At 38.0% G+C, this 11,449-nt stretch overlaps 1 protein-coding gene across 1 annotated transcript; it reads right to left on the reverse strand.

Moving 5' to 3' along the window:
• Positions 1-1,896: 1,896 nt before the first annotated feature.
• On the reverse strand, positions 1,897-11,166 carry LOC145237818 (cation channel sperm-associated protein 4-like). Its single transcript, XM_080100807.1, has 7 exons — positions 10,975-11,166; positions 10,224-10,353; positions 9,559-9,776; positions 9,173-9,304; positions 5,052-5,204; positions 2,995-3,171; positions 1,897-2,412 (listed from the first exon to the last, which is right to left on the reverse strand). The coding sequence occupies exons 1-7, from the start codon at positions 11,164-11,166 to the stop codon at positions 1,897-1,899; spliced, it is 1,518 nt and encodes a 505-aa protein (XP_079956933.1).
• Positions 11,167-11,449: the final 283 nt, after the last annotated feature.

Raw genomic sequence — 11,449 nt, forward strand, 5'->3', positions numbered from 1 at the left:
ATTTTTTGCAAATCTCTGCTTTGGTGCACAGGAACACTTAATCGACTATAAGTTACTAAACCAAAGTGGTAACATGATGCTACATTTGTAACAAATTTTTCGTTCAACTGGTGTAATGCTAAACAAAATACTAGTCGTTGTTTCAAAATCTTGATGAAGCCCTACCGTTCTGGTGGGCGAAACATTAGCAAAAATACAAGTTATTGAAACAACGACTAGTATTTTGTTTAGCGTTACACCAGTAGAACGAAAAATTTGTTAAATATGCAACCTGGTGGACGAAACGCTAGTTCAGTATTTTCTGATGCGACATACTGCTAAAACCTTTGTTGCCTTCTACTGCAACCAATAAATCTTTTCAAAACGAAATCTTTGAATTTGAACATACTGAACAAGCACCGTTTGTGGCACCAGCCATCTGCAGACGGACTGAGCCTTAGGTATTAAGCGTTTTTTTTTTTTCGCCAACTTTGGCAATAAGCAAAGTTGCCTCAGGCATTTACCGTTTAGTTAAAATTGCTCATCTGATATTTAAAATCGGTCTGTGTCGTACAGGCAATTGGGCACGCCAAAAGCAAATCCACATGCGTGCTTAATGCCAGAAAATCACCCAGATGCGTTAGTTTGGCTGGGTCAGAGTTGTAAGTCGGGCCGGGTTCGGGCTTGGGTTTCTTAAAAAAAGCGGGCTTGATTCGGGCCTGACTTTACACATAATAGTGTCAGTATTTAAATTTTTTAACTGAAGTAGCCAGTTGCTGGACCCGACCTAGTGTCAAAGAGCCCTAAAACGCCTTCCGCTTGTCTATTGTGTTGGTTGTCTTGGTCTTTCCTGAGGCTTCAATGTGTCAATCAAATCAAATACGCCTGTCAATCAAACTTTCGGGCCTAAACGGGCTTTCCACAAACGATTTTGTTCGGGCTCAAGTTTCATTACCGTTTACAACTCTGGGCAGGACATCGAGTGGTGTATTATTAGATCGTTTCGATGGTTACTGTTTCTTCGACGAAAAATGCAAAGCACGGTACAGCACCACATCCACCTTTTTTCGGTCTATGAAAACCAATGTTTGAACAGATGTCATCTCAATGTGCCCCACTTCACCTTGGGCACAGCAGAATTCACGCACAAGTGATATATTGCCACTTGACTAAACGCGCTTATATGAACTCTTGCCAACTATACTTGTTGCCGCAACTGTACATGTTACAGCAAGTGGTGGGATTCAAGTTTTTTGTCAGCCGGTTCTGTTACAAAAAGTCTATTGACAGTAACCAGTAATGCTAACCGGTTCGCTGATCTCATAAAATCTCGTGAGCCGGTTCTATAGAACCGGTGCGAACTGGCTGAATTCCACCACTGGTTACGACCAATAATCAATTTAGTATATTGCTAGACATGCAGTAATGGATTATACTCATATAAGAGACATGCAGTAATGGATCATATACTCATTCCGCTTACTTCAATTATTAGTCGTATAATGCCATGTGTTTTTGCAAGGCAAACAAAACGTGTCCTCCTCCCACATCTTAAAGTTAAGTCAACGCCCAAATCATACATGCCTGCATATCCAGAAATAATGAATATTGATTGGCCTGGATCCCATTCTATGTGAACATTCGGCAATGATGCACTGGGTACGAATGTTAAAGATTCTCCATCCAGTATTTGTGTAAATGGTGATTTGTCTTTTGTTGGTTTTATTTGAACTGACGTTTATTGGTCTTTGATTATGATTGATTGTAGTTTACCTTTTTATGAGATTTTTTAGCAAGCGGCACGTTTGTCACCTGGTCGACTATCAAATATTTAAAACCAAGTTAAGTGATTTGTTAACGCTTTGAACCAATTAAGTAACACAAAGTCCAATCGCAGAAATTTTATTTTAATCGACTTCAAGTCCTTTGATCTTCCAAACTCTCGTCGTCTTCCCCTTGTATTTTTCTTTCTTTCTTGTTGCGGTCCTTGTCCGTAGCAAAACTCGTAGTTGAAAATCCGTACGTGCTAGTGGATTTTTTGCCCATAAGTAGTTTGGCGGCTTCAGCATCACCCGAAGCTGAATCGTTGATTCCCCGCACAGCGCGTACAATCCCCGCCAACTGCTCCCGGAGTCTTCGATGCTCTTTGAGATTCTCGTCCAAGGCAATAAGCAGAAGAAAATAATCCTCTAATTTCTCTGTGGTAATATGCGAGAGGTCGCACTTGTAAAGCGGTTTTTGAAATTTCACGATTCCGTGTTCACCCCCGTAAATGGGGTCTAACGTGTCAATGACGTCATCAATGTACTTGATTGGCACGTCAGGGAGCTCTTCTTGTGTTTTACTTGGCTGCTCGTTTTCTGGTTTTGATTTGTTGTCCTTGCCAGTTTGCGGCGTGTAAGTTAGACCCTGGCGGTTTGATTTCATTTCTTCCTGTAGATAAACATATGTTGGTTTTATATTAACTTGTGGTTGCTCCTATAGACCATGTTACAAGAGTAACAATTGTTGTGTTACATCTACTAGCCCGGTGATTTTCAACCGGTGTTCAGCGGACCACTATAGTGTTCCGTGAAAGATCGTCAGGTATTTCGCAAGAAATTTGACTATTGGTCCGTGGAACACCGGTGGACCTGTTGCCACTTAAGTACAATACAGTATTTGAGTGTGAGCTTGTTGTTTCTTTGCATGATTATAAAATTCCGTTCCGTGTTGCGCAAGATAATTTTAATGCTTTAAATGTATCGTGGCTCACAAACGGTTAAAGAACACTGTACTAGCTAAACATGAAAAAAATTGGCATACCATTTCAAAAAAAATGACAAAAAGTCTATTTACACAAGTTATATATCGCAGTTGCAATGGGGCCGAAACTACAAGCCTGATACCTGAACCAAACCCGATTAAAAAATAAAACAGTCCAGAATAGCGTATTGAACTTCAGTAATACATAAGTAACATTCATTGGTTCTAACTTTTAATCTTGCACCGACTATAGCAAAGAACACTAAATACCTTCATTTCTTTCATAGCTCGATCCAGATTGGTGGTTACCACGGCAACGATGAGGTTGGCAATGATAAAGGCTGCGGTGAGGATAGTCAGGATGAAAAACAGACAAGCTGACACATAAGTGAAAGGATCCTCCTCTGCGTAACGCTCAAAGTTTGTGTAGATTTGCATCCAACCATCCTGCAGAAAACAACTCTGGCTGAGTACGTTGGCATTACAGATCCAATACTGTTTTTTTCAAAACTTGTAACTAAATTGTCAAATTGATAATAGGCACTGTTTTGTTTCTTTAGTACTCGATTTGGTAACGAGGAATCAAATTCCCACTGTGTGATTCTAAGTGGTTTAGTTATACACCACTAGCCAACTTTCTGTCCATAAGATTACACGTAAAATATCTGCAAGTTCTTTTGCCGGTTAACCATGCCATAGGGCAGTGGTCTTCAACCTGTGGGTCGCGACCCCAAGTGGGGTCGCCTAAACTTTTTCTGGGGTCGCTATAAATTCAATCTTTCGGCTTTTAAGTTCTTTACCAAAAAATGACACGTTTTTGTCCCAGTTCGCAACCTTTGCTCAAGTTTTGCATGTCACAATCCAATCATTGTGATGCAATAGTCTATATAAAAAAACGTTATCCAACCCATTGTTACGCGATAAAGACCCATGAATGGCATATTGTGTCCAAAATAATACAGCGGGTATAGGGAAAAATACATAAATTAACTGATTTCTGCAAATTGGTATGGCCAAGTTTAATGAAACTTTTGGGTTCTAACATTTGAGCGTAATAATGCACACTGAATGCTAATATTTGAAGTCTACTTAAAAATTAAGCGGGTATATTTACATGAAAATAGTTTCAATTTCGGCATTACCCCTATCGGAAAAAATGGGGTCGCGTGTAAATGCTGTTTCAATTTTCTTTCAAATTGGGGTCGCTTTAAAAAAAGGTTGAAGACCACTGCCATAGGGCACAATCAGCCGCGGGTACTGAAAATCCACGCCGGTTCAGTAGCGAGAAATTGAAGTTTGGCTAAAGTTTAAAATAATCAATTCATATTTGCTACCTGGACCAAGTCCAACCTAACATCGATTTTTTAGATCCGCTTTAGCAGTGGTTCCCAAACTTGTTCATACTTTTTTTCAAAACGGTCCCTTTGCCATTATTTCGAGGGCTCGCGGTCCTTAAGCCTAAATGTGTATTTCATAAAAACGAAAGTTGATTGCACGATTTTAGCTAGTTATGCAAAATTGCGCATAACAATCATCCAAAGACAGCATATGACATCACAAACAGGACAAAAAAAACATTACGATTGTGCGCGAACAATTGCATTTTTGACAGTTGTCATTCAATAAAGGCCATTGTTTAGCAATGGAGACAGTCGATTCTCGATTCTACTTTGATTTAAACTTATTTAGTGGCACAAACTGACGCCAAATAAGATTACAGAATTACTTCAACCGCTTCGCGGTCCCCCTAAAATTGCCTCACGGACCCCTAAAGGACCGCGGACCCCAGTTTGGGAACCGCTGCGCTATAGCAACTAGGTCAGTTTATTGATTCTACAGCATTTGTTGCAAAATTGATGATCATGCTCTTGTTATTATTTTATACCCCCCCTGATTATATTTCTTTACCTATACGCCTGGAGTGCAAAACATGGACCAAATTGGAACCTCTGTTAGTCTGAAAACGGCGAGTAAAGTGGGTTCAGTTAATATTACGTTCCAAATATAGATAAACTTTATGTCCCCTATTTTGCTTGTGAAATATCGGGTTTGGGCTTCGGGTTTGAGTTTGAATAATTGGTTTGGGCCTAACTTTACACTTTGCCGTATTTGTACCGCAATTTCATCAACTTTCGGGCCTGTGCTTCGTTTAAAATCATGGGGTTTTAAGCCAAGTTGTTCTGGAGCAAGTACTAGTTGTTTGTTTAAATAAAAAAAACGATATTTTTAAGCACCATTATATTGCGCCTTTTTGCATAACATTTGTTTTGATTTACAGACAAAGCAACACTGAAATAAGGCAAGTCGCATCTGGTCACATTTGTTACCTGGGTGAAGCAGACGAAAATGGAAAACATGCATTTGATTGGGTCTCCGAAATATTCCGGCAGAAATTTTCCGAACAGTTTCACTCCAACCACACTCAGTACGACCATGAAGATGAGAAGAAGCATCATAATGTTTGCCATGTCGGGGATCGACTGTCAATTTGAAATACGCACAGGTAAAAACATTTTTTTGTTTTATTTTGTGAAGGTTAAACGCGAAAAAAACGCAAGCAAAATTCTTCAGACATTGGTACAAATATTACACTGTCATTAATACAAACACAAACTTTTTCGTTCCGTTTTTTTTAAAAAAGCATTAAGTTGTTCGCTTGTTGGTTAATAAATTGTGTTTTGCAATACATATTACACACGCAAAAGAGGTTTTGGAGGAAAAACACTTAACAACAATAATATTGAAACAGACGCTCGTCTTTGAAACTACCGTTAAATTTCAAAAAAAAACTAAGCAACAATATACATGGTCAAAGTAACTGAATCATGAATACAACCGCCGGAGAAGTTGTTAAGAATTTCAGCAATCTCTGACGTCACATGTAATCTACGGAACTGGCGATTAGACATGTGGTGCATAGCAAGGAAAAGATATGAATGTATTTGATATACAAAAGTTTTCTGGCAGTTATGATTTTAATTCAATTTCAAAACAGGGTATTTTTTACTCAATTGTTGAACCTAGTATCAATAGGTTAGTTTCATAGCCACGAAGAAACGTATACCAACCGCAATTTTTATTTTCGAGAACTCCTTAAAATACACTGACGCGTACATTCAATAGCGGAAGGGTGTTTGGTATTGATTTTTTACAAGCGTGCAGTAGGAGCAAAGACAGGGTGAAAAATTTTCAAGTGTTTTTGTGTTGACTGTAATCCCAGCTTATCCCCTATACCATCTGCAAACATTAAGGTCAAAAAATATTTGATTTTTGTGTATGTAGTGGCAGTAACTAGCATTAGCACCACGACCGAAAAAAGTCAATATCTGTGGTGAAACTAATGTCGAGTCATAGCATAGTGGAAAGTAAAATTTTCTGATTTAAGATTTTTTTCACAGATTTCAGATTTCTTTATCAGACAGCCTGATTTGTCTCAAAAGTTTTTTTTCAAAATGTGGTGAGAATGACAGACTAATCTGGAAGGAGTAGTTTACAATGAACGAACAGTGTGTTTTTGTCTTAGAATAAAACCAAGAAAGTCAACTTTTGATGAATGTCCTAGCAGTAACAGTAATAAGTGCAATATGCAGTTAAAGACCGTTTTATTTCGCCGATTCGCCAGTCGCGGCGTGGATGGAAAGGAAAGCTTATTAGTAACGATCAACTAAGTATCACTTACGCAACCTATCAAAGCTTGATTAGGCAACCTATAATTTTTTTTTTCACGATGGCTTACAACAACAGGCTTGATCATTTAACGACGTAAACGAATGGTTCTAATTAAACTATCACTTTTCAGTTCGTGATGTAATGCTTTTGTGGCGTCATAAAAGATAAGTTATTTTTTATGGTAGAAAAATTGGCTGTATAAATTAAGAAAAAGGTTAATCTAGCTCATATCAGGGATAACAGTAATAAAAAGGTTAAGAATCACTGACGTAGGTTATGACGTATGCAGCTTGAAATAAACTAAAACTGCCTTTGTGAACCCGTAAGCGTTTAGCCTGGAAAATATTACAAAATGGGACATGTCCATTTATCACCTGGAAGCTTCAGCATAGTAAATGGTTTTAGGTCAGCCGTCAGACAAGTTAACGAGTAGCGCACTTGCTAAACGCAAATGAGCTATTGAAAGCTTACCCTAGTACCCAACTCATCACCGTCATATCGATGATAAAAAGTGATGAATGAACGTCCCGGAAAATAAGCTTGTGCTCATCCGAATTGGACATGGTTTATAGATTCCAGGCTAGACTGCTTTGGATAGAAGGCATGCACTTAATGAGTAAGAGGCCAGTAGTATGAATTAGTGAAGTTTAAATGGTTGGGCCAAAAATATATGTTTTTTTTCTCATTTTTTTAATTTTCTAGTGAGTTGACAAAAAATACTATGGGCTTTGCAAATGATACCGTTTGGACCCAAAAAATGTCCGAATTAGGTGAAGATTGGGATTAACCAATGTCGATTAGTTCAAGTCTTACCACGTTACAAATTATATGTACCTCGAGTTTTGTCAGAATTAGGCGAACCTCCGGATTAACCGAATTCGGTTTAACCGAGGTTTACATAGCATTTCCATTTTCAGGTTAGACTGTTTACATAAGATTCTATATACTTTCGTGCAGAATTAATTCTTTCGTATGTAAAAACAAAATAAGTACAGTGTAAGCGGTCAAGTGCACCAGTATTATGGTTTATGATTAGCCGACAACCGATTTGCCCCGCTTAATTGCAAGTTTTGTTAACACCAAATTGCAGGTGGGGTATGGGAACAATGTAGACGGGCATTGGATGGCGAAATCTCCCACGCTGGATTATAATTAGGCGTTTTTGGGCAGACTATTGCTGTTACCTAAAGTCCTTACTGCTTTAACCGAATAGATTCTGCTTCCATTGGGTTGAAATATGATTACAACCTCTGTCGGAGATATGAGTGAAATACTTTCTCCAATGTTTTCGTCTTTAAATATTCCAAGTCCAGGTTAGTGAGTTATATATTTTGTGTGTAGCGTTTAGTGCTAACCGTGTTACCGATTTAAATGTATCTGTCATAGTTTCAATTAGTGGTTGTGATCGTTTTTAAGTTATAAACCCACAACCAGGATGGCTATTGATTTGATGCCAAAAATAAGGACGACTGGAAACATATTTTTTGTAAGAGATAGTTTGTTTTGATTTTACTTGTGCCAAATGCTAAGTTTTCACGAAAAAGTAGCAAGTTATTAGGTTAATAATGGCCTACTAACAAAGTTAGTTTTGTGGTGTTGCAAATAAATTTGTGAATTTAAATTCAGTCATAAATCATGATGGACTTACCATTTATGGTCATGCTTAATGTTTTTTAAAACTACAAGGACGAAAGTCTAGAATAGGGCAATTTCTTAGAAATAAGGACAAATCACAGCGTTTAAGTCGGTGGCAACCTTGCCTATATAGTTTAAGTACAGTTTATTTGTTTAGTGAACTGCTTATTAATGTAACACTTGCAAAATGTTACTATCCCAGTTTTATTAAATTAAAAATTTTGTTCTTGATTTTTTGCGCATGATTCTTGTTCTTGGTGTTCAGTACCAATCGCTTTGCTAGCATCTAAATTGCTTCGGGTGCGTTGGCAGTAGATATTGATTGTGTAAGGCAGTGGTTCCCAAACTTTTTCATATTTTTTTCAAAACGGTCCCTTTGCCATTATTTCGAGGGCTCGCGGTCCTTAAGCCTAAATGTGCATTACATAAAAACGAAAGTTGATTGCACTATTTTAGCTAATTATGCATAACAATCATCCAAAGACAGCATGTGACATCACAAACAGGACAAAAACATTACGATTGTGCACGAACAATTGCATTTTTGATAGTTGTTATTCAATAAAAGCCATTGTTTAGCAATGGAGACAGTCGATTCTCAATTCTACTTTGATTTAAACTTATTTAGTGGCACAAACTGACGCCAAATAAGATTATAGAATTACTTCAACCGCTTCGCGGTCCCCCCAAAATTGCCTCACGGACCACTAAAGGACCGCGGACCTCAGTTTGGGAATTTTAGTATTTGTAAGCTGTGGTAAAAATTTCCGTCTTACTTAGGCGCCTGTGTCTGGGGCGAAGTAGAGTTGTTAATGGATACAAACCTTCCTAAAAACGGACAACTTATTGGCTACAGCTTGTGCTCATATTTTGCTACTAATGTTATCCTGTATATTCCTATTATTAGTGTTGTTAGTAATGACTTTGAAGTTTAAAAATGTGTCGTAAATTGCTAGTTTTCCGTTTAATACCCGGCACTGTAACAGAGTTGACCAGATTTTTGCACCTCTAAGTACATGATACCACCATGGTATCCTATAAATTGCTTGTTGTAGACTTTCTTTAAAACGTTGGACCGATGTTTTATCTCTTAGAGTAAAATAGAAACCCACATGGTACATTGTTATGATTTTTAACGTTTTACCTGTAAAATTGTTTCGACGACTAGGGAAAGCCCAGTCAGTGACGTAACAGTCTTGAGACTTCGAAACGCTCGAATAACTCTCAAGATTCGAAGCAATCTTGTGTTGCTAAAGAACGAAAGCCAGGGACCGAGCTGTGAATAAAGAACAAGTTAAGCCGTGACAATTAGCTGCAATGTTTTTAAAAGTAACATTGTTTTCTCATATATCTCCTGTGTAGGAAAGTTGATCAAGCCATGGAATACTATGTGTTTAATTATGAATTGAAAAGTGATTTTTCGATATTTAGGGGTCTTCTTCTTTAAAACGTACTTTCCGTTGGTTAAGCCTTTTGATCTTTGTAAACTGTTCAATTTCCTTAAGCGAAACGGCACAACTTGCAACTTACGTGCAATACGAAGATAATCACAAAATCTAGAATGTTCCAATAGTCTTTCCAGAAAATCACGAACCCGCTGTACCACTTGAGTATAATCTCGCAGATAAAGATTCCCATAATGAGGTTATCGATAACAAAGAACACTGCGGAATAGGGAATCGAGATGCTGTCCACAGTCTGTAGGGCGATGTGCACGGCGTTGATGGCAATTACAATGAAAATCATTCCTGAAAAGTCAAATCATTTCGTTGATATGAAAGATTGACCGATTATGTGTCCACCCATCATTACCATCTTTGTTAAAGTGGATCTGCTAACATTGTAACTACATCAGACAAAAATTTGTCTCATGTCGAGAGGCGCCGTAAAGAGCAATCAGACAAGTATAGGGGCTGTAATAACGAAGAATTAGGTTAGAAATTGTGAAGTGATTTTTTTGTCATTTTTGTTGCAAAACTCCCCCCAACTCTAATAGCTTTAGCAGTCAACATTATTCCAGAAATATGCTTCAACATAAGCCCACCAGTGTGCCCTTTGCCACTAATCAGAAAATAGAAAATTTTTGTCTGATATGAGTTATAATGTTAATGTAATATCCCTCAGTGACATTATGCTTGGTTACATTCATAAATACATCGTAAAGATGCAGTTGTAAGAACTAGCTGTGCGGTTACCTTTAAAGTAAACTGAATTAAGTATTTGCGCCACCATCGACGACACCATCTCGGTAATGTCGTCATCATCCTTGTCTGCCACGTCATTAATATCGACCTCAACCTCCGCTAGTTGGTTGTGTAAGCCTTGCTGTAATGTGGGCGTTATTAATTCACTTAATATGCGTTTAGGAATCAGGTTCGTTACTTCTATGGATTTAAAACGTAAATAACCGTAAATGACCTTAGAGGTCGTAACAATGTACACTGTCTGTATTAAACAACCATCATTAGCGTGTCGTTATGTGTATGAAGGGGTGTGGGGGTTGAGCAGTGGAAGTATGGTGCGTCGCTTGACCGCCAGAATTTCGCAAAATGACGTTTATATTTCTTGCTGAAACGGAAGGTTTTTTCTCAGACGTGGAATTAGATTCCACATCGATAAATCACGCATGTAGTCACATTTAGGTATGTAGACAAATTAAGTTAATGTTTCATGAAATCTTACACGTTTTCGCGCACTGGAAAATCATTATTTTATGACCACTTGGTGCAGACAAGGACAAAATTTCGTCGTTTACCAACGCTTTAAACAAGGTACAGGCGTAAAACGGTATCAGTACAATCGTATTGGATAAAAATCCCAACGTCTACATGCAAACAATACCACATTACCCAACATAAACCAAAAACGCTTATTTTCCCGTCTTAAAAATACTATGTGCAAGATTGTACAGAATCGGACTACTCTTGTCACAATGTAAGAATCTACCTTCCGATTTCGTCGGACTTGTTTTTCTTCTGGAGATTCAAAACAAAACCGCCTCAACACTTCATCTTGTGTGGTGCTTTCAATAATCTCTTCATCTTCCGCTACATGCGAGGCAACTGGTAATTGAAGCAGATTGCTGACCTGTTGGGCTTTTATCATTGTACCGACCTTGGACTTCCATTTTGTTGCCATGTCTTCACAAAAATCCTGCCCAATCGTTATTTGAAAACTTGTTCGTAGCTCTTCGTTGTTCGCAGCTCTATACTAGCAGCATCAGACTGTGCTAAATTTGAAAGTGACGTAATAATTGGCATTGTTCTCAATTAAAGGCTGCATGTTTCCACTTGTCAGTTGTTAGCAACGTGAAATCTTGTTGACAAAAACCAATTAAGTATTTTATCACGAGTCTTAACAAGAGTGAGCAATTAAGTAACAGGTTTTAAACCTTAAACTAAAGAGGTACTGAAATCCCCTT

This window comes from Phallusia mammillata, chromosome 7 (assembly GCF_965637545.1).
Source record: "Phallusia mammillata chromosome 7, kaPhaMamm4.hap1.1, whole genome shotgun sequence".
NCBI lineage: Eukaryota > Metazoa > Chordata > Ascidiacea > Phlebobranchia > Ascidiidae > Phallusia > Phallusia mammillata.